This window comes from Anabrus simplex, chromosome 7, assembly GCF_040414725.1.
Source record: "Anabrus simplex isolate iqAnaSimp1 chromosome 7, ASM4041472v1, whole genome shotgun sequence".
Lineage (NCBI taxonomy): Eukaryota > Metazoa > Arthropoda > Insecta > Orthoptera > Tettigoniidae > Anabrus > Anabrus simplex.
The window spans coordinates 155,359,329-155,384,308 of record NC_090271.1 but is presented as its reverse complement, the minus strand read 5'-3'; the positions used below and the strand labels follow the sequence as shown (position 1 = coordinate 155,384,308).

At 37.1% G+C, this 24,980-nt stretch overlaps 1 protein-coding gene across 2 annotated transcripts in view; it reads right to left on the bottom strand.

Moving 5' to 3' along the window:
- lqfR (clathrin interactor lqfR) overlaps positions 1-24,980 on the bottom strand; it is a 285,249-nt gene that overhangs the window by 241,247 nt on the left and 19,022 nt on the right. For both annotated transcript variants that reach the window (XM_067151380.2, XM_067151381.2), the window contains exons 2-4: positions 8,697-8,776; positions 6,757-6,878; positions 5,868-6,010 (exon numbers count right to left, since the gene is read on the bottom strand). In XM_067151380.2, the coding sequence (XP_067007481.2) occupies positions 5,868-6,010; positions 6,757-6,878; positions 8,697-8,776 (345 nt within the window). The remainder of the gene's footprint in view (positions 1-5,867; positions 6,011-6,756; positions 6,879-8,696; positions 8,777-24,980) is intronic.

Sequence of the window (24,980 nt, the reverse complement as noted above, 5' to 3'; positions counted from 1 at the left end):
TCTTTACCTCGTAGAAAGAAAATGAAATAATCGTAAAAATTGTAAAGCCACAGTAATGGCAAGTCAGTTACCATATTTTATGAATCGTGTTAAGTATTGGCATAAATAAAATATGTGAAATATATTTGAAATATACATGAAGATATATGAAATATCAAGAATGTCCTTTGTAACTTGCACGTATCATCTTGATCTTGCTTTCTCAAATTTCCATTATAACGTGAGCAATATAAGCAAGTTCCACATAACATGGTTTATAATGGCCATACTATAACATACCAATGAAAATCAAATTATAAAAATAAAATATCAATTAATTATCTCTATCAATTGGAAAAATAAATCCATAATATCTCCTGAAAATATGTGGGAGTAACCTAACGTAACGTACATATGTTCATAAGCCGGTCAACCATCTGGCAGTGTCAAATTTTCATTCAAATACAATCACCTACTTGTGAAATTTCCCAAAAAAACAGATGATAATTATTTATTTGCGAACAGTAGTCATTTAAATTATGAAGATGCTTCCTTCAATAAATCATATCTTCGACATAAATTAACTTGGACTTAACATAACATGCAAAATTCCTCTAGAAAAATATCAAGTTTCAATCGTAAATTATTTTAGGATAATCTTTTGATGACCATACGCCAATAAAAGCCTGTTAACTCAATAACCATACCTCATCGTATGCATGTCAGTTAACCCAACATCGTACGCTACTATAATTCACGTCGTAATTACAACTATAACCTATCATTAGCATTATGTTGCATAAATACCACCAATTACTCAAACATATTCATATTTCATCGTATACACTCCATAACTAACATGATCCTCATTAACCATATCATATCATCTATCCAACATAATATTCATGCCTATAATCTCATTATTCCGTTGTTCATATCATCAATTCTATATTAGAAAATCATTCGTTGCTTTCCTAGCAGCGCAATGTACGAATAATCCACTATCATAATATAATGGAACATTATGGGTTTGTTATAATTCGTAACACAAGCAATTACACATTTCCTGTAAAAGCAAGCATGTGTTAATATATCAGGCTCTTATCTACTTACGTTACTGTTCTAGAAGACTATCTTATTTCATTTCGCATCGTATTTTGATTGATTTACATTATGAAAGAGACATTTCTCTAGCACTAAGTCAAAGATGCCGTTTTCAAAGCCTTCCACAAATGAAAATAAACATTCCTACACATTGAATATAAACTTAAGTTGTCGAAGACTAACTGGGTCCTTGTTTTTAAAGCAATTATATGGATTCCTTTTCGAAGACACTATACATTGAACTTAGATCTCGAAGAATTAAATATTGACCTTGCTATAACCACATTTTAAATTAAACGCATACTATGATTCACTCAAATATGAATAATTTAACTATCTAAAAATACATGGAACTGACTTATCTTTGCTCTCGCTATTCATCTAGGTTGGGTTTCATTATGGATCTTCCTTGGCCATCGGCTCGAGTTCAAGAATGCGTCATCACTGGGCAATGGTCTCCAGTCTCGGATGTGCAGAATCAGCTGGTAAGGACTCTGCCAGGAGTCAACCCCATGGTCTTGATTTACTCAGTCATGATAGCCCCGTCGTTTACATGTGATGGAAACATACTGAAGAATGACATTAGTTACATTATTCAATCACAAAATAAATTACCTTGTGTCTGTTTTCTATCTCTCTAGAAAATTATTCTTTCAAAAGACAATGTTAAAACAGTACTTAAAGTACTTTCTGTTTTGACACAAATTTAAAATAAATTGGCGAACTCTAATTTCTCAAAGTAGTTCTGGTTAAAAATTTACGGGTTTCGATTGACGACTTCTACCAATTAATCTCCTCTTCTTTTCTCAGTCTTCTTTTACGCCTGATAGTTTCTATTTATATTCAAGAGTTGGCGTAATTTCTTTATATTCAACATTGTTGTTGATATTACTCAGCAACTCTTCTTCTGTCATCAATTTCTTCTTTCTTTGCATCCAGAATCTTGCGTGTAACTTTGTTCCCATGTTCAATATCTCAAGTGATTGTTCACCTGCCCGGGATAACAATTAAATTTTCTTAATCACGGCCGCATGGATTCCTTAGGTCTGATCGTCGTAATTTTAACTCATAGCTTACTTGATTCGTTGTGTCCGCACTTCTCTTGACATGTTCACTGCTTCTTTAATTCTATGGGTCTGTACCTTTACTTTATCACAATCACAGCTTGTTTAATTCCGCTTTTCTGTATATTTTCTTATAATATACTTTTCTATTATGTAATCCCCGTCATTTTTACCGCGATGCATGGCAAATGTTAGTGTCGTAATTTCCCGGGTTTTTTTTACGCACTCAGGTCAATGAAATGGTACATTATGGATATAATTATGGTATGTTAGCCAACTCGCATATATTTTTCCAAAAGATATCATGGATATATTTTGTCAAATGACAGGAAGAACTGATTAATTATTTTTATTTTTGTTTATACGTTGTAGAATACCCATTGAAAGCTATAATGAGAGGAACTTACTTATCCTGCACTCATTACAAATAATAATCTGAGAAAATAAGACAAGATTAATAACTTGAGAAGGTTGTGGATATGCATTCTTGATATTATTATTATTGCTTTTATTACTGACATTGTCTTTGATAGTGATATTGACATTGATTTCCAAAATGAATACTCAAGATATTCAACATCATTACTATTTAATACGATAGATGAGAACATTCAATGATTTTTCATTACACTAAAATTTCTATTTTATGATTACAACTTTTTCTTCTCTCGAGGCAAAGACTTGATTTTAATCATGGACAATATTAATTACGTTATGTTGTTTGTTTTTTTAAATGAGAATGTGACATATGTAAATGAGTGTGTTATCAGTTTTATAATTCATTCAAAAGATTACCATAATTATGAATTAACTAGAAGTTAAGAATTTAAATTAATTCAGTTGCTATTTCATTTCATTATCATAGGAGATTATTTTAAGTAGAGTTACTGCAAGATGATGAATAGATGAACTTAAGGATTGAGTTATTAATATTCTTAATTACATTTAAGCGGAAATGAATAGACTGACGAACTAGAGAGGAGGATATATGGTAGTTCAGTTGATCCCACATTTAAAAAAATTATTTTACATAATACTATCCCCTGAGATGTATCGTGCAGCGGATTAGACTTATTTGACTTCAATAACGGAATGAGAAATGGAGAATATCAACATAATCAAAAGATATGCCGACGAAAGTACATTTATTTTATTTTATTTTACGGTTAAAGAAGATAGATAAGGTTGCACATACATATTAAAATATAATGCGTGGTTGCAAATTTGTAAACGCCCATTTATTCGATTTCAATATGAGAAGCAACCGGTGCATTTAATTGATTGTACAACGTGACACGTTAAATATCGGCAAAATTCAATTAAATGCGCCGCGCATAACCAAGTTTAACTCATCACGAGTAAACCAAGTATGAATTACGTTGACCGTAAATAATAAAATATTTTGTAACTAAGTGTAGTCTGTTGCCATCCAGTTCTAAGCACCCGATTGCAAACACTGTCGTTATAAGCCTTGGAAGTTCTTGAGGTTATAGAGCTCCCATAACGTTTATACTAACATGGTGTAAAATCAAACTGTCTTAGGAAAAAAAGGAAGAGCAAAAATCGAAACATTCATGGCTGTCAATCAAATGTTACTGTTTTGATCATGACTGTCTAGAGTACAGCAGAATTGAAACTGAGCTCAATATAGGAGACAAAAGCCATATAGAAAAATTTAGTAGTGGTGGAAGAGAAGTTTCAGTATGAAGAAGATGTGGCTGGAAATAATATCAGTGATAACACTCAAGAAGAGAGCGTGGAGTTCTGTCAATGTGGAAAATAATCCTGCGACTAAGGCTGGTCTCCACTGATTAACATTTAACAACATGTTAAATGGTGACACCATCAACATGTTAACTGTTAAATACCGTTTCATTTAACATTGTATCCACACTTATGAACATGTTAAACTTGACTTCGCCAGGCTGAGTGGCTCAGACGGTTGAGGCAGTGGTATTCTGACCTCAACTTGGCAGCTTTGATCCTGGCTCAGTCCGGTGGTATTTGAAGGTGCTCATATACGTCACCTTGTGCCGATAGATTTACTGGCACGTAAAAGAACTCCTGCAGGACAAAATTCCGGCACCTCGGTGTCTCCGAAAACTGTAATACATTAGTAGTTAGTGGGATGTAAAGCAAATAACATTATTATTCAACTTGACGTCCTTTGTTTATATACAGGTAGTTCATCATATCAATCAGGTGGTGTCTTGTATTTTCAAACAAGGACAATGGACTCAGATGAAGAGATCTGGCCTTTGTTATCGCCACTGTTGCTTCTTACAAGATCTTGAGAAGGAAGGAAAGGAGAATGTGGGTAAATTTACGACAACATGTCAATAAAAGGCACAATGTGGATGACATTTTGAATGAGCTAAAAGTAGAAGACAAGTTTGGATTTTAAAACTTTCTGAGGATGTCCGAGCTTGATCGTAATGTAGTTTTGGAAAAAAATACTTCCTACCATAAGAAAGGGGGAGAGACAGTTACGAGCAGCTATTCCACCTCACCTGCATCTTGGGATAACTCTGCGTTTCCGCACAGTAAAAACTTCGTCAACTCCCATCCCCGAATTCCGAATTTTCTGAACTTATTATATTTCTCGACTGTACTGGGAGCGGAGGGAGGCTACTTTTTTTCAATGCACTTGCAGGAGCAATTATAGATAATTTGACCGAGCGTGATAGCTGCAGCCGCTTAAGTGCGGCCAGTGTCCAGTATTCGGGAGATAGTAGGTTCGAACTCCACTGTCGGCAGCCCTGAAGATGGTTTTCTGCGGTTTCCTATTTTCACACCACGCAAATGTCGGGGCTGTAACTTAATCATGGCCACGGCCGCTTCCTGCCCACTCCTAGGCCTTTCCTGTCCCATCGTCACCATAAGACCTATCTGTGTCGGTGCTACGTAAAGTAACTTGCAAAAAAAAATAAAAAAATAAAAAAAAATCAAGTTCCTGGAAACTGTCGGCTTTCCTTGCTTTATGTCGGGATTCCTTCGATGAGACATTCCACAAAGAAGGCCTTTCCATTATATCATTAAGTCCAGAGTCGTCTGTTTGCTCCACTCCATTTCCGACTATGAATTTTTAGTGTAGTGCAGAGAGAACAAGACACATGCACATACTGTATTTGTAGCTTGTAACTATAATCCTACTTTTTGTCGCAAGGAGCTCGTCGTTTAAGCTATCTGTTGGCATGGAAACAGCAGAGAAGTTGCCAAAGATGTGCCGACATCTCACGAACAACGAATTGAAAAGTTTCCCACTTGGAGCGGACAACATGCCAACATGTTCAATGTGTGAACTTCCAACATTCTGAGCTAACATGCAAAGTCAACTGGAAGGCACAATGACAACATACATGTTCAATTTAACATGTTGGTGTCAAATGTTAATCAATGGAGACTGGCCTTCATGAAGACAAATGCCTATGTTGCAACATATTTTTTTGAATTGTTGAACATTTAATTTAATTATGTTGAATAATTGCGTGGTGATTTAAATTTTGCAAGACAGAGTGATTTTCTTCATCTTTTGCTCAGCAAGATTGTGAAACTTGAGTATAAGGTACCTGAGAATGAGTGAAGGAAAGGGATAATATTCAACACACACTAATGGAACAAAAGAGTTCTTTCCTATCTCAAAATAGTATCTTAAATATAGCATTATAACATTTTTCACACAAACTACTAACATATTTCACTGGAAATACACAAGCTTACCTAACATTGATGCCATGATCTTTTCCCATCTCATCCACATATGTGTAATTCTCAAGGCTACGGAGGTCATAGATGTGTTCTCGGGCAGACGTGACTACTCTTTCAGAACCATTCCGAACCAAGTAATTCAAAAGAAGCAGGGACTGCAGAAAACAAGGAGTTTCAGTACAATTTTCCACTAAAAATTCTACCATATAAAATACTGCTCAGGGATACATCAGAACAAAAAACACTTTGTATTAATATTTCTTTTCAAATATACAAGAAAGGGGTATTTTATCATAACTACAATATTTTAATTTACAACAAAACACAACTGAACTCGTTATTGCTACGTATCAAGAAGGTGATGCCAGGTAAGTGTAACTGTTAAAACTTTGAGAAAAACCTTAGTTAACAGTCCATCTTTCAAGGTAAACTAGCAAATCCTACCCCTTTAAGACCAGACTGGTTACTCGTTCTCTGAGGTTTATGAGTAGTTTTAATATATGGACCTTAGCCGAGGAAAGACGTTTTAAGCTGCCAGGTATTCGCCCTTATCTATCCTCTAAGTTGACGACAAAGGCAACGACAAAGGAAAATCGATTGGAATTAGATATATACTAAAACCTAGCAACATGGAATGTAAGGTATCAATACTGATGATGATGTTTGTTGTTTTAAGGAGCCTAACATTGAAGGTCGTTGGCCCAGGTATCAATACTAAGGATTAACAATGACAGAATATCAAAGCTTGCACTTGAACACCATCCTGGTGGATGAATGGACATAGGTCGACGCCAGAACAGGCGTGAATGAGTGGGCGAGCGAGCGAGTAAATAAGGACGTAAGTTAGTAATAGTCTGAATATTCCTATTTAATTACAAAGCTATTAAATACCATTAATTACCTTGTAAGTTCTTCTCCAATTTTTCTTGTTATCCTGCAACATTCTTTTCCACAACATGGTCATTACTTCTGGGAACTGCTCATATGTGAAGGTTCCTTGAGCAACTTCCTGCATCAATACTCCTGAGAAATACAAACAAACCACAAGGCGACTGAAGTAGCCCAAACAAAAACAAACACACACACAACACAAAGTAATCTCAAATGACACTATTAACTAAAATGATCCAGTCTGAATATTGTGCTTATAAGCCATAAGTTTAATATCTAATCTAGAAATTATTTCATTCACATAAAGAAATAAATGAACTGGATTAAAGCCACTACACATATTTAATAATAAAGCCAAGCTTTCAGCCAAATTGCTTTGGCCTTCATCAGGGCATGTGAAGTTTTGCCTCCAACAGTGAGCGAAGAAATTCTCTGAAGGACCCTCCTTCATTCCCTTCTCTCTCTTACTTGTCTCACCTCTTGTCCCCCTACCTTCTTCCCTTCCCTTTTCAACCTGAAAATTTATTTCATTTTATTTTCAACTTTTATTTCTCCTTGTTTATTTCTGCATAATTTAATTTTCTTTATTCTTCTTTTTACTGTGAAAAATTTTCTTGAAGTTCTTATTAATGTTACAACTTCCACCTTTTTAAATAGATTTCAATATTCAAGTTAAAGGAAACTAACCACAGCTGTAATATAGTTTCCATTGAAACAATTTACAAAATTTAAAACAGACAACTGTTCTTAGTTTGTTTTTCAAGAATAACTTGTTTCATCATTTCTGCTTCTGATCAATTGTGACAAGACCTTTTATTTACATTGAGAATCTTCCTACTGTAAGTAGAACACAGGACTTTCAAGATTCCACCTTAAGTAAAATAATTCAGTGTCGTTCTAATTGTGACTGTCATATTTACAGAGAAACTGTATATGTGGTTCAACCTTTGTATAACATTTCATTTATGACAAGACTTTTTATTTATTTGGGAATCTTACAGTTAAGTCAAACTCAGTACTTTCAAAAGTTCTAACTTGAGTGAAAATAATTATATTGTGTTAAGTATCATTCTAATCGTGACTTCAAGATTGTGAAATGGTGATTATTTGAAGTTTCATTCTCCAGATACTTTTAGGAGCATCGTAAGTCCCATATTAAGAGTGTTTATATGTGCATTGATTTAATGATGATATGTATATTTACGATTGCCTGTTCTCATATTTGGCTGAAGATGCTCACCAGCGTAAATGTTAGAACTTATTTAGTTTAATATTAGTATTGCAAAGATGGATTTTTAATTTTACTTATCTATTATTCTCAGTTCAATAGGACTTGGAAAATTAAATTCTTAAATTTAAATGTAAAAAAAACTTAGCGTAAAATCGTGAAAAATCGCATATATACCCTATTATGGCATTCCATATCACATATGAGTGTTAAGCTACTAGCCTGAGTTAAGAATTGCTGGTAGAACTAAAACACTGAACGTAAGTTGAACATTGAAGCTTGAAATTTTCTTCACCACATGAAAAATAATTCATGCAGTAAAGGGTTAACATCCTTTACAAATGCCTTCCACTCAAATTACTTTCTAACATAACTCTTTCACGAGATTATTTTTATGAATCCAAACCACCAAATTAAAATAATTTTCTTCAGTTCATTCCAAATATTTGAGGAGTAGCTGGAGTCACCATGGCTCAATTTGAGTTGTTGCGTAAGGTTTATGCTGGATGCCCTTCCTCACACCATATGAGTTTTCAGGTAAAAATTCCAACCCGAGAACATAGAAATTCAAATAGTGGCCGACTGGGTGGAAAGCCTGCAGCTAATCCAAGATTTTAATTAACTCTCTTGTAATCCACCAAACATGATTCGCGAAACACATTTCATCTTGCACAGGCAAAAGAAATTTAAATTGCTTGTTATGAACTTTCACTTGTACATACCTGTGGGACCCCAAGCGTCATCATTCGTAGCTTCTCTTACTTTTGCCTCAATATCAGTATAATTCATAACCACATTGGTGCTGAAACAAACAAAGAGTTAAAATAGTCACTTTTTACTAATAGAAAACTAGAGAGAGATGAAAGCTTTCAAGAACTTTATAAGTATATAAAAATCACTTCAACAACTACCAGCTAAGAAGGCAGTAGGCAGTGTAGAAAAAGATAAATAAGCTACTATATTTCCTTTGGTTGTCACCTTAAAAATACTGTACTGTATAAACTAAATTTTTCATCTTCTAGTAACAACACAATTTGAAATCTTTCAGTACTAATTTTTAACTAATAAAAGACTAGTTGCATCACTAATGTTTTGATATAATCCACACCTCAAAGTATAATCAAACGTCGAAGGATAGACCTCAGAAGTTGAGATATTTATACAATGCTTAAAAGTGCACAAAAGGAAGTAAAAATAGATAAATCAAAAATGTTATTGTACTATGTTTCAAAATTCCATCTGAATATCAATACGTTTCTCCTGAGGCAACTTTCAAGTCTTGCATCAGCCTGAAAAGCCTTCTGGAAGATGCAACAGTATGTTACAGTCTGCTTACATGTGCAAAGTACCACACTGCTGTATTTAACACTAAGTAACAGATTCAAAATGAGAGGATATCATAACGTGTCTAAGCGACTATGAATATTATTTGTTATATAAGAGTAAATATTTTTAAAACTCTTAAAACAATCACACACCATATTCATCAACATTCATTCCTCCTGATTCACACAATCCACATTCTCCATTTATATTTGGTTGTGGGACATATCAGGGAGTAGATTTCCTCTCTTCAAGTTGTCGTGTACTGTTATCAGCCCATCATAGCTCAGGTAGCCTTTCTAACGTCTTCTGCCATATATCTCACCTTTGCAATTGTATCGTTTCTGCTCACAGTACAAGGACAAATCATCACAGCCAAACTTATATGCAATTTCTCTTGGATCAGTGGAACGCCAAATTGCTTTCTTATGTCTGTTGGAAACACAACCTAATCTAATCACGCCAGCTGACCATCTCAGCATCTTTGTTTCTACGACACTTAATCACAGTTCTTCTACTTCTTTTGTAGTTGACCAACTTACGGTATCAGAGTACTATAGCACTCGACAGGGAGAAGAAATACTTTTAATACATATTCAATGCCAATTTGATGTCTTATCTGTCGAGTAATGTAAGAATGGGAAGTAAATAATGGAGCAGTATTAAGAGCATCATACAGTAATACTGTAAATAATCAAAGGCTGAATACAGTAGTAGTGTTGACAAAAAGCTATCCTCTAATTAGGAGAAAATCGCATCACCCTGTACTAGCTGATACGAATACAATATAACACACTGCTAATATCCCATAATTAGGTACAATTTTAAAAGAAAAGGTACTAGAATATGCAAAGAAATTGAACATTATCAATTTCCAAGTATCTACAGAGTGGTTGCATTATTTTGTTCTTACATACTAACACCAAATCATGGGTAAAAGGAAGCGCCACCAGATTTTCCATAACCGGGATTAAGATGTACCCATATTCCTTGGCTCTCTTTCACTTAGTTCTCTCAGAACATGTTAACTTGTTCTAGTTCTTAATGTTTTTTTGCTAGTGGTTTTATGTCCCACTGACACAGATAGGTCTTATGGCGATGATAGGATAGGAAAGGCCTAGGAGCTGGAAGAAAGCCGCCGTGGTCTTAAGGTACAGCCCCAGCATTTGCCTGGTGTGAAAATGGAAAAACACGGAAAACCATCTTCAGGGCTGCCGACAGTGGGATTCGAACCCACAATTTCCCGGACGCAAGCTTATAGCCGCACGCCCCTAACCGCACGGCCAACTTGCCCGGTAATCTTCACCTTTATGAATTAATCGTGTTCTACCATGCCTAAAACACGATGGGATGAACCCTTAACAAACAATGTAAGATGCAATGAGAGAAATGGTTTTGTATGCATTGAGGTCTTTAATAACCTTTAACTTTACTCCATCTTTCCCAGGGGCGGTGTCTATTTGAATTCCCTGACATGCATTAAAAATGTCATCAATTTATGAGGACGTTGACATGTGTTATCACCAGAATTTATAACTGTACATATCTTAAATAGTGTAATATTTTTAATTTAATGTATTGCTATCTTGATATGTTAATGTTCACGATACAGTTGTCCGCCTCTGTAGCGTAACGGTCAGTGTGATTAGCTGCCGTCCTCGGGGGCCCGGGTTCGATTCCCGGTACTGCCAGAAATTTAAGAATGGCAGGAGGGCTGGTATGTGATTGAAATGGTACATGCAGCTCACCTCCAATGGAGGTGTGCCTGAAAAGAGCTGCACCACCTCGGGATGAGGACACAAGTTTACTTTACGACACAGTTAGCAGCTGAAGATGATCCCAATAGAGTATCGGGACTAGTCCTGCACTCATAATGTACTTTTAAACGTAAATACATATAATTAACACTATACAAGTATTGATTAGGTGGAGAACCCCAAACCTACAATTGTGAACCAATGCATTAAAAAATGTCATCTTTAGTTATAACAGCTTGCTCATTTTCTAGATTATTGGTCTCTCACACCTTAATGTATTTATCGAGGAAAGCAACGGGAAACTACATCACTCCTCATTTCCCCAGTATGCCTCTTCAGTGACACCTAGGCAATCCATGACAGCTGTTGGTGGAGCTGTGAAGGATCAAACCAGCCTTCGGGCTAAATACCCAACAACATTGTATTTATCAAGCAAGTTTACACTGCTAGAACCAAACAGACTGCTATAATATTCAGAACCAGTCATAACACTCAGTTTATTTTGCACACCACATTCCTTCGATTATAATGGTATTGAAACTGCGCAAGCTCGAAGTCATATCTATTCTTTTGTTGATTGGCATTCTTTTTATTGGCTTGTTTAGGATTTTTAAATCTTTTGTAAGTCCATTAGAATTATTTTTCCTGGCCTGCCTCTTGTTTTAATATTTTACTGATAGGTGCTGTGGCTCTTTACAACTAATCACAGCTTTCTTGAGAAATATGCAGTAGTTATTCACTGCCTTATCAAACTCTTGATCTTCAGGTGAATCCAAAGAGACAAGTTCTTCAAACCTACTTTCCCATTCCTTACATTCATTGTTGATGTCATGTAGGAAATCGGAGCTATTTTGACATGGATAGTTTGGAGTTGGAGCTGCAGAATTAGTATTGCTGGGATTTGTCAAAATTGACTAATATTGTTCCAGTGAGTTTCAGGGCGAGATTGAACCAGGTGGCGATTTGTACTGTCGAAAAGCCCTCTACGTAACTCACATTCTTTCGGTGATTGAGGTAAATTGTTCAGGGTTTTAGAAGTTACACTGCCAGGAGAATTTTGTGTATCAATAGATTCTTCATTGTGACAACTAATGTCAATATGTATATCTCTTGTGGTAAAGTCTTTGTGGCATATTTTCCCGTTAGAACATGAGGGTTCTTTTTCCATTTTCAGGTTAAATTAAGTCAATGACATCTCATGGGTCAGTCTGTTTTAATTTTAGTGTAATGAAATTAAGAATATAATTATATGTGATAAAAATTGAAATAATAATTGGTTAAGAAACGTAATACTAAAATCAATCTGAAGTAAAAGTATTATAAGAGGAATAAATAATATTACAGACATAAACCCAGCATAAAAGCGCTGACCATACGATAGGTAATAAAAGCTCAGATGAAAGCATTACAAAACCTAACCTAACTCAATACTTGATTAATTATGGTCAGTAGACATGACACATAGATGTATAGAACTGATCGAGTTCAAAGGCTGGTGCAGCCAACACCTAGGTGGAGTTACGTGTCATGTACTGTGTCTCTTTGGAAACCTTGAAGATGTAGAATCAATGTTAAACAATAAAAAATGAACAAAATGGCAGCAATTAAGAATCGAAATTCACCCAAGTATTAAGGGAAGAATTTCTGTAATTGAAATAGAGAAATTGTAGACAACAATATCAGATATACAAAACACACCAATGCATCATGACAATAACCAATGATTACACACACAACTACTGCACTGCAGAACCCAGTGGGTATATTCTCCCAGTGATACCAGAGAAAAATCAAATTCACTGCCTTTGTTTTTTTACTTTATGTTTTATCCTCATTGCATTACATTAAATTTGTTACAAAATTATTTGTAATGTAGACAACATGAAAACCGTGAACTCCTTTATGCCTCCGGTATATTTTTCACCTTTCCTTTTTGTAATTGATAGGCTATGCAACTTGTACCTACAGCTACGGATCAGCAAAGATTCACTAGAGGAAAACGAATCGGCATGAGCAACCGATGGAATTGAATTCAGAGACTTCGTCGAATTCAATAATGATGTGGTAGTGTATCGCAGTGTCAACGTGGCAGCAATGATCAAGAAGGCTGTCTAAATTATATACAGATTTTTTTTTTTTTTTAATTTCTTCTGCGAGAAAAAATAATATTGCCTTGGAAATAGTAACTATGCGTTTTTACAACACAGAATGTGCTATTTTCCTGTTTACTGAGATATATACCTTTTTTAAGAGTGATTTCTGTGAAACTTATTGGTTGCTATGGGCTTCAGAGTTTATTTATCTTCTTGACAAATTATATTTTTCAACCCATTCATATTATCTCTGCCTTTTCATAGTATGTCATTCTGGATTATTTCATTAGTTACATGTTATGAACTTCATACAGGTCCGTGGTGGAATTTTGTGTGTATAAAACTCTACTAAAAAGTTAAACAATTCCACCTTTCCACCACCAATTTAATAATCTTTGATTATTCTTACATTAAAAGAACATTACTGCAATCTATTTAAAAAAAGTGGCTACATAAGCACTGCAAACCACCTTCATTCGCTACAATGACTACAACTTTCAACAAAGAAGTTTAAATACTTGCAAAAGATTCTAAAGATGGTCCTAGCAGTGAAAAATGGGTGCAAGTGCACAAAGGAAAGCTTTTTGAATTGTAAATATATATGATTATGTTCCAACAACAACGCACTGCTAATATGCCTTAATCACATACAATTTTAAAAGAGGTACTAGAATATGCAAACAGATTAATGTTCTTTTAATTAAGAATAATCAAAGATTATTAAAGTGGTGGAAACGTGAAATTTTTTAACTTGTTAGTTGAGGGTTTTTACATATTATTTCACTAGTGAAATGTGTGTTAATTTATTATTCTGAGCAACACACTCAGTAATCATTGAGTAATATCATTGGTGACTACATTTGCTAACCTCCCCAAGATCAGCTGATGAGATTAAGACATGGATATATCTGGAAATTATTGGTAAATGTTTGAAATTTGTGCAGACTAATTTCCTCTACTTCTATGTTTCTATACCTGTAGTAGTAGTAGTAGCAGCAGCAGCAGCAGCATTGAGGAAGGACATGGAAACTCGCCTCATTTTTTCCCCACGAGAATAACATGGTTGTATTAAAAGCTATGGCAGTCGACAGAGCATCACTTCGTACAGTGAGAAATTTTGGAACGTGGAATGTAAGAGTTCTATTAGAAACTGATAAACTAGCAATTCTTGAACAAGAAATATTGCTTCATAGAACAAAACTGCTTGGTATCTGTGAAATCAACTGGAAAACGGGAGGTCATTTTGTCTCTGCGGAAGGTAATGTGATCTCCTTCTTAGGAAATGAAAATAAGAGCTGTAATGGAGTAGCAGCCATTGTTTCAAAAGTAATAAACTCAGCAGTTATTATTGGATATAACCCCATTAGTGACCGGATTCTTTCAATCCAACTCAATTCAACACCTAGAAAAATAAATATAATGCAAGTCCACATGCCTACTTCTGAAGTATCTAATGAAGACATCGAAGAATTTTATGGACAATTAGGTCACCAGAAACGTACTAGGAAGGAAAATCATAACAGTCCAATGGCATTTCATGCCAAAATTGGCGACACCAGTAACGATGATCATTTCAGACCATACGAAGGGATACCAAAAAATAACCAGAATAACATTGCCGTGGGCGAAGCTTGGGTAGTACGCAATTCTGCCGCTAGGCATGTATAGGGAAACTCATTGCCATTTCAGTGCCGCCTGTGTTGTCGACCTGGCTTCTGTTCATGTGCAGAGATTGTTTTTCCTAGCGCTGTTTTGTACTTGTTTCGTTTTTTATGATAGCAAGTTTAATTGAACAACGTGCAGCTGTGAAATTTTGTTCTCTATTCGGTAAAAATGCTGCTCAAACTCTTTTAATGTTGAGAAAAGCTTACAGAGATGACGCCATGGGAAAAACTCAAGTGTACGAGTGGTTTGCACGGTTTAAAAATGGCGACATCGATTGATGACAAACCTTGTTCTGGACGTCCATCAACTGCCCGAATCGACAAACATGTAGAAGAAATTCTAGAGCATGCGCTCTTTCCCCAGGTCAGACCGTCAAATCAAACCTTTTATTTGGAAGTTTTAAGAAGATTGCGCAACAGTGTTCATCAACAAATACTTGATTTGTGGCAGAAAGGAGACTGGTTCTCACAGGCCGTCGACAACTGATCAACTGTCAGAGATTAGTGAGTTATCTTGGAGCTCGGTTCAGCGAATTTTAATAACGGAAGATATGGAAATGAAAAGGATTCCTGCCATTGTTCCTCAGGTTCTGACCGACAATTAAAAACAATGTTGAGTTGAAACATGACGTGTTTTGAAAAAAAAAAAAAAAGCTTGAAACTGATCCAGATTTTCTGTCAAAGGTCATTACTGGTGATGAGTCATGGTGCTAAAGTTTAGGACCCAGAAACAAAGCAACAGTCAAGCCATTGGAGGAAGTCATTTTCAATCCATCGAAAAAAATGTGAAGTCAAATCAAATATCACAACAATGCTGATTTGCGTTTTTGATGCCAAGGGCGTAGTTCCGTAAGAGTTTGTTTCCCCAGGTCAGACCGTCAATCAAACCTTTTATTTGGAAGCTTTAAGAAGATTGCGCAACAGTGTTCATAAAAAAATACCCCATTTGTGGCAGAAAGGAGACTGGTTCTTCCACGACAACACACCTGCACACACAGCCACCTCTGTTAGTTTTTAGCTACAAATGGTATGGTTCCGCTGCCCCACACACCTTACTCGGCTAACCTGGCTCTGTGCGACTATTTCTTATTTCCACGCATGAAAAGGGGTATAAAAGGACACCGATTTGACAACACAGAAGAGGTCAAGAAGAAAACAAGGGAGGAGCTGTTAGCCATTTCTAAAAATGACTACAATAAATATTTCGAACAGTAGAAGCACCGGTAGGACAAATGTATTAGTTGTAATTGAGAGTATTTTGAAGGGGATAAGGTTGTTTTGTAAAAAGTTTGAAAACATACACCTTTTAAAAAATAATTCTTTTGTTTTGGTACCCCCTCGTACACTGATCGTCACGCACGGGCTTGGTACAAGAAATGATAGGTGTGATCGTCGTCTATTACAATTCTATGTTGGCACTGATTTGGTTGTAGCCAACGGTCTGTTCCAACGTCATCCCAGACATCTATAACTGTGGATATCACCTGGTAATCGTGTTCGGAACCAGATAGACTATATATTACTGAAAAGACGATGGAAATCCTCAATACTGAACTGCAAGACCTATCCTGGAACTGATTGTGGATCTGATCATTTACTCCTCTTCATTCAGTAATGAGGAAACAGGCAAAACACCATAGTAACACAGATTCTATTCATAGCTTTGGTAAAAATTCAGCAAAAATCACTTAAATGTTTCCACCAATAATAAGGGGTCTGAGGAAGAAACCTGGGATATCCTGAAAACTAATATTACTATCACAATTGATGAAGTTTTCACCACACCTGCTAAAAACCAGAAAACCTTCGTTGACAAAAGAAACTCTGAAGTTGATTGAAGAAAGAAAGAAAGAAAGAAAGAAAGAAACTAAAACCTACATTTACTCAGACTGAAGAGAACAGATTGAAATACAGTTCACTAAATTGCACATCGCAGCAAAACCATCAAATATGTGATCAGATCGAAAGTTACCATTTCCAGAATCAAACTCACGACCTCTTCATCCAAGTTAAGATAACACGTAAATTTAAACCGCAGACGTGGGCTGTAAAATGTGACAATGGAGTTCTGAGTGAAAAAGAACAAGTCACTGAAAGATGGAAGGAATATTGCATGCAGTTGTATTCTGATGACAGCCAAGATAATATCATCAATAAGATGAGCTCCAATAATGATCGTGAGCCTCCAATCCTGGAAAGTGAAGTAGAATAGGCAGTTCAACATCTAAAAATCACCAAGCTATTGCCAGTGGTAATATATCTGACGAGATGATTAAAAGTATGGCTGAAGAAGGTATTGCCTTTACTCCAGTCAATCTGCAGTAAAGTATGGAATAAGGTATTATGGCCTAGAGACTGGATTACTTCCATATTCATACCCTTACACAAAAATAGATCCACACTAGACTGCAGTAACTATTGAACTATCGCTTTTGTCTCACATACCAGTGAAGTTCTATTAAATAATATACACCAGTGCCTAAGGCCATTTCTTCATTGAGAAATTCTTCCAGAAAAGGCAGGTTTTGTTCAAGGTCGAGGCACAAGGGAGCAGATACTCATCATCTGACAACTCATTGACAAGATGTATGAATTCAACATACCTATGTTGATTTACTTTTTAGATTACAAGCAAGCAAGCATCTGTGTTCATTGGTGCAAGCAATGGCAAGTATGGCATGAGATGGACGTTCCTCCTCATCTTCCCGCTTTGATAAAAAGCGTACATGAAAACAATGGTCAAGTCAAGCTGGACCTTGGATTGAAGGCCTTCAGAGTGTCAAAGGGAGTGAGACAAGGTTGTATTCTGTTCATCCTGTTTTTCAATATATATACGTGGAATACATCATGCAAAGGGCTCTGGACAGCTGGCATGGTGGAGTGTTAGCTGGAGGAAGGATGACAGAATCTGCATTTTGCTGATGATAGTATTTGATTGGCAAGCACTGAAGATGAACTTGCTGAACTGTTCCAGCAGGTAGAAAATGGAAGTCTTCAGCTAAGATTGGAAGTGAATCGCAGCAAAATCAAGGTGACGGGTTGTAGCCCAGATGTTGTTAATGAATTTATCTTCGCTTCTTGCTGAGCAACATTGTCAGCTGTGAGAAAGAGATCAGAAGATCTTGGAAAAGTTGTTACGGATAAGCTCCGAACGATTCGGCGTGACTGAACAATCAGTAAAAACACAAAGAAACATCTAGTTTGTGTCTTAGTATTTTCAGTCTTCGATATACTAACAATTTGTTGGTTATTTTGATCCACCTTTTCAATACAAATTACAGTTTGTGTTGCTAAGTTGTAATGTTACAACACTAATTTACTGGGACATGTTTCGCTTTTATTCACAAGCATCATCAGCCTATACAATTGCCTCAAGGTTTGTCATATTTGGATTGTTGTTACAAATTTCATTACATTGAATGTAAATCTAATTTCAGTGGTTGGTTTCACTAATAATATGAGTTATGAGTCAAAATACACTCATAGGAATAATCCTAATATTATGAGTGACTTTTATTAGTCATGTTGTCTATGAAACAATTTACTAATATTATTAGGAGCTAACAATCATCTCACCACCTGATGCTTGGGAGGTATCAGATGAAGATAGTGGTGAGGAACATGAAGCAGATCTTGATTGGCTTTCTAGAAACCAGCTTCTTGCTAATGCAGAGGCCATTGTGACAGCTGTAAGGGATGGTGAGTTAAGAGAAGAAAACCTGGCTTTGCAGAAATGATGTTCCTGATCCTTTAGAAACACATAATACTGTTTCTACGTCTGGTGACACAGCAGTGCCTCACAAGAGGAAGAAATGTGTTATTCCCGAAGAAGCCGACTGGTCGAATGCTGATTTGCCCATGTGCAACAAAAGACAATGGGTGGTGAAACAGTGCCTACTGGAGAAAGAGCTTAGTCCAGTCAAACTGTTTGAACTATTCTTTGATGACATGGTTTTGAAAATGTTTCGAGACAATACAAATCTGTATGCTTTCCAGAAGGGCTTAACAAATCTGAACGTTTCAACTGAAGAACTTAAGGGTCTTTTTTTGCAATACTGTTAGTTTCTGGCTACTCTCAGGTCTCCAAGCTTAGAATGTACTGGGAACAGAGTCCAGACTGTCATAACAAAGCCATTGCTGATGCTATGTCCATAAACAGATTCATACAGATAATACATTTGCACATTTGTGTCAATAATCACTCAGAAGCAGGTGATAAGTTTGCCACGGTCACACCTTCGTGGAGAGCACTGAACAAAAGGTGGCTTCAGTTTTACCACGGGGACATAAATATTGCAGTAGATGAAGCGATGATACCGTACTACGGCGGGAATGGCACCAAGCAACATTTACACGGTAAACCCGTAAGATTTGGGTATAAAGTATGGTGTATGTGTAGTCGCTTAGGATACCTCATCTAAGGTACACTGTACCAAGGAGCAAGTACAGGGAACACCAATTAACAGCTTGGAGTTGGTAGGTCTGTTGTCATGGATTTGGAGAAAGTGCTTCCAAGTGATCGGAGGTATAATATCTTTTTCGATAACTTCTTCACTTCACTTCCCCTCTTGAGAGAGCTCAAAAATTTGGGAAACAATGGAACCGGAAGGGTTAGGAGAAACAGAGTTGAGAAGGCACCCTTGTCAGACTCAAAACAGCTTTCAAAAAGACCACGTGGTACCTTTGAACAAGTAACTGATAGCCATTCTGGCATCACTCTTGTTCAGTACAACGACAACCGTGTTGTAACTGTTGCATCCACACTAGCTGGAGTGTCTCCTCTAGGAAAAGCAAAGAGATGGAGCAACATTGAAAAAAGGATCATTGAAATAGAACAGCCTAAAGGAGTGTCGCTCTACAACCAGTATAGGCTCCGTGCGCTGATGAGAAAAATGCACCGCTGCGCTACGAGTGGCGAACACTGTAAGTTAATGTGATCACCACGTACATATCTCTGTCATCTGACAGCGTGCTGGCTACCATGGCCGACTAAATAATAACAGTGGGATTTCAGAGTGTTTTATGCAACAACAAGCAGCCCAAGTATTCCGAACTTCCAGAAAGTGGTCATGTATTACATTTTAAAGAAAAACTGTTCGCAGGAAATAGCAATAGAGCGAATAACTGCAAATTTGATAAGAGACTAGATACACTACCATTCCATGATAGAGGCAACATAGTAATTTATGTATTATTTGTGGTGATAACGAGATTAATGTTGTACACATTCAACAATGTAGTCTTCAGAAAAATATATTTCTTCTAATTCTAATACGTTATCATGTTAGCGTAGGTTAATGTTGCTAGGGAGGCTTTGATAGAAGAAAATTTATGCTGTTATTTATACAGTTTACTCAGATCATGTCACCTCGCGTAATGATCAATCTTGTGAATGGTCTCAACCTTGCACTTCAAAAGCGGGGAAAGAGAAATAAAATAAGGAGAAGAGCTTAAGAGGACCTTTTTCTGATAAAAAAGGCACAGGTTTGATGTTAGACCAATTGAAATTCCAGATTTTGAAACCAAATGTACACTATCAAAAATGTTGTGGGAGGAGAAAATATCAGAATATTTTAGCGTTGCCAATAAATGATTGTGTCTATTTCTAATATGGTCACGACCACCTCTGTAATATAACGGTTGGCGCCACTATATTCCTTCGTCGGGGGCCCGGGATTGATTCCCGATACAGACAGAAATTTAAGATTGACATGAGGGTACATGCAGCTCATGTTCATTAGGGGTTGCTTGAAAAGAGTTGCACCACCTCGGGGCGAGTACAGAACTTTACGTATGTAAAATGCGGAATATCTGTAAACGATTGATATTGTGTAATGGAGGCCTATTTCTGTCATTATATTTGTCTACTGCCTTTTTAAATCCATTTCGTGAGGTTATGACAAAACACTATAAAATGTCACATTGTGGTCTGTAGTACAATACGGTATGTTATTATTATTATTATTATTATTATTATTATTTATGTCCAACCTGTTGGCTGAATGGTCAGCGTACTGACCTTCGGTTCAGAGGGTCCCGGGTTCGATTCCTAGCCGGGTCGGGGATTTTTTTTAACCTTCATTGGTTAATTCCAGTGGCCCGGGGGCTGGGAGTTTGTGCTGTCCCCAACATCCCTGCAACTCACACACCACACATAACACTATTCTCCACCACAATAACATGCAGTTACCAACATATGGCAGACGCTGCCCACCCTCATCGGAGGGTCTGCCTTACAAGGGCTACACTCGGCTAGAAATAGCCAAATGAAAAAAATTATTTATTTTGCACACTTTTGTGGTAATGATATTCAAGCAATTGTACAGATTTTAGGAAATCAAAACACAATAAAACTTAATTTACACTGCATTTTTACGTAGAATTTGAACCCATAAATTTCCGTACAATTCCAGTCATGGCAATTACCACCGTCTTCTGCATGGTATTGTAGAAGTTGGTGGTGCCATCCAAATTCTTCAGTCCTATTATTATTATTATTATGATTATTATTATTATTATTGCTATCATTAAGACTATGTTAATAGAATACAATGTATCTGTTGTGATGTGTGTGCTTTAAAAACTTGGCCTATTGTAGCTTACTTTGAAATTTAACACTGCTATAATAATTTGTTTGTAATTGTTAACCTTTAGATTTTCTAAAGTGTTATGTATTAAATAAATGTACAAATCCTGAATCACTTCTTGCGATTTACTACTACGATCCACCATCTTTCCAAATCCATTTCGTTAGGTCGTGACGGAAAGCTCTGTATCTATTAATGCAGCCAACACAAGCACATCATTCTGTCAGAACGTTGCAACATTAAAAAAATAATCATCTCAAGACAACACTGTAAAAATTGAATAAATGCATGTAAACGTCACACATATTCCAGCTTCTTATGATGAGCTGTTGATGAAGATACTCTAAGTAGTTCTCGTAGTATCCATCCGCAGCAGCACAGTGCTGTACGCACGGAGCCTATATGGGGAGGGGGCAGCGGAGACCGTATGGGTGAAAATGTGTCTAAGCTGAGAATGAATATACGGGAAAGAAGTGGTACTGGCAGCTCATTGCAATTCCTCTCAATGCTTCAGTAAATAATGCCTGGCTTTTATATTGCAGGACACCTTCTTACAAATCAGACTTACCTGCAGACCACTTTCGAATCAGCAGGTACAGGCTGTAGACAAAAGGGTCACTAGCGAAGTGCGTTATGACAATAAGGGACACCTCATCACAAAGTCCAAGAAGCAATCTCGATTCGGCCAGTGTAAGAACTCCACCATGAAGTGTGCAAATTGCAACGTCTCCTTACATGCAAACTGCTTTGTTCTATTCCATCAAAAGTAGACTGTCAGATACAATGTGGTATTTTAACTTTTTTTTTGTAAAGCTTTTGCGTTTTTGTATTAATAACCACTGTAGAATGTAACTTTTATCTGTCTACAAGGTGCGTTCCATAAATAATGAAACCAAATTCATAAAAAATCATTTATTGAATATATTCGTACAAATAATAAAAAATCTTCAAAATAGCACCCTCTTGCGTCGATACACTTCTGGAGGCAGCGTTTCCATGCCTGAAAGGCCTTTTCCGGAATGTCCTTTAGAGCCGATGTAACACGCGCCTGGATTCTTTCAATCGTGTCCCAATGTTTTCCTTTCATGACTCCTTTTAACCGAGGAAACAAAAGTCAGCGGGAGCCAGGTCAGGACTGTAGGGAGGCAGGGGAACCACTGGGGTGTTGGTCCTGGCCAGGAAGTCTTTAACAATGAAGGCGCTGTGACTCTGCGCGTTGTCGTGATGAACTTTCCAAGTGTGCTTGATGTCACTTCGGCAGCGCGAGACCCTCCTTTTCAGTCTTTTCAGCACTTCCAAGTAGAAAGCTGAGTTCACTGTAGTCCCGGTAGGTACGAATTCGTGGTGGACAATGCCTCTGACGTCAAAGAAGACAATGAGCATGGTTTTGATCCTGGACTTGCTCATGCGTGCCTTCTTGAGACGGGGCAACGATGACGTGCGTCACTCTGAACTCTGCCTTTTTGTCTCAGGGTCGTACTAAAAAATCCATGTCTCATCACCAATGATAACCGAGTTTTAAAAAAATTAGGATCATTTTCACACATTTCCAACACTTCTCGGCAACAAAGCACTCGCATGTCCTTTTGTTCGTCGGTCAACACTTTTGGGACCAGTTTGGCACACACCTTTCTCATGTTCAAATCTTCGATCACAATGCGGAAAACGGTTGTTTTTGCCATGTTTAGAGTTTGTGCTATCAATTGAAGGCTCAGCTGTCTGTCAGAGTTCAAACAATCGCGCACACGCGTCACATTTTCGTCGACTCGTGAGGTTGATGGCCGTCCACTGCAAGGTTCGTCAGTGATCTCCTCTCGGCCCTCCATGAACGACTTGTGTCATCAGAAAACTTGTGATTTCGACAAGCAATCAGTCCTAAAGGCCTGCTGAAGTAATGGAAACGTTTCGGTGGTGGACTTCCCAAGTTTAACGCAAAATTTGATAGCGTACCGTTGCTCTACAGAACGATCCATTGTGCCGTGTTACATGAACTCAAAACGGGCTTGACGGAAATGCACGTCCTGACTCTCTGGCAGCTCGCTGCCAAATGAGACAAAGAGCGTTTGAAGCTAACACCCCCCTCCACCTAGCCCAGCAGGTTAAAACACACTGTGGTGTACAGTTGCGTCAGAAAAAAATTGGTCGCATTACTTATGGAATGCACGTTGTAATTACATTTTTTGCTTGAATTTTATAAAAAAAATATTGTTTCCTAACTTGGTTTTCTTAAAAAAAATAAGAAACCCCGTCACTGTTTTCCACAAAAAGTTCAGATCAGTAAAACAGTGAACAGGAGAGATCACGTCCCCCTCCTGGGCCCGCTGTTCCAATAATGGAACATGTTCAAATACAAGGTCAGTGACCTCATAATGGACTAATATCACAAATACCTGTTTTTTATATTGAGATTAACTATTTGAAAAATGAATGTGTTAAAGATTCTCAAATTTAAAAAGTTGGGTACAAATGGGTTAATTAACGATCCATGTAATGCTAGCCTGGTTTCAATTTACCTAGGAAGGCATGGACATCTTTAAACAGAATTAGGACAAACGACGGAAGATGCAAATTCTGGCTTCACAAGTGAGGAAAAGCTGAAAACTCATACTGCAATTGTGACAATGTCCCCCAGACCATCCAGCACGTTGCTACGGAGTGCCCAAGAAGAAGATTTGAAGAAACTATTCAGGATATACACAGTGCCACCGATGAAGTTGTGAACTGGTTGAATACACTGGACATTACATTTCAATTTACCTGATCTGTAAATACTATATGTGCCATGAAAAACTTTTAGTCTCCCCTGCCATCGTTTGTTTTCTTTTCATGTATCTTATTATGCTTGCAAGCTGTCTTGTGTATTGTGAACTTGTTGGATGTATTTTAAATGTATTCTTTATTTGCTATGGGTTACCCTTTAAATAATAAATCATTACCCTTGTTCCCCGCATGGCTTCAGAGAAATTGAGAATGTTCTCGCTCTGAAACGCCTCCCTTCAGATCGAGGTCTCCATCTCTTGCTTCATGCCCCTTCCTCCTCGCCCCTCTGGAGGAGTTGCGTAAAACTTGACCTTGGCCGCTGCTCACGGTGGTCACGCTGCCTGCGGTGAATTGCCTTGCTGGCACTTGAGCTGTGCTCTCCCTTGTCGGGCTCTTTCCCTAGCCCTTCATCCCCGGTCTATAGCGTGAAGGTAAGAGAGTGGAACTTTGTTTCTTTTCTTGGAATGTTAGCGTATGGGACGGGCCTGAGGTATTAGAAAACATTTATTACGAACAGGTATCTATAGTAAACTTGTAATGTTTCAGCTTCTCTTTTGAGAGCTTTAAGGGTGTAGACCTGCTGGTGTTTAGAAATAGCTTGTATTCTTTTGTAATGATGTTTTCCCGTTCAGGGAAGCGTCTGTACTATGGGCAATCTGAAACCTCCGTATGTAGAGGAATAAGCCTCTGCTAAGTCATGCAAGTACTTGAAGGTTGTATCTAGCGTAGTATTTTCATGGTGCTGTTAATTATTTGGGGCATTTCTTAACATGCCTTTGAGAATTGGTTTCGAAATACAGAGGCTATTAACTAATCCGGTGT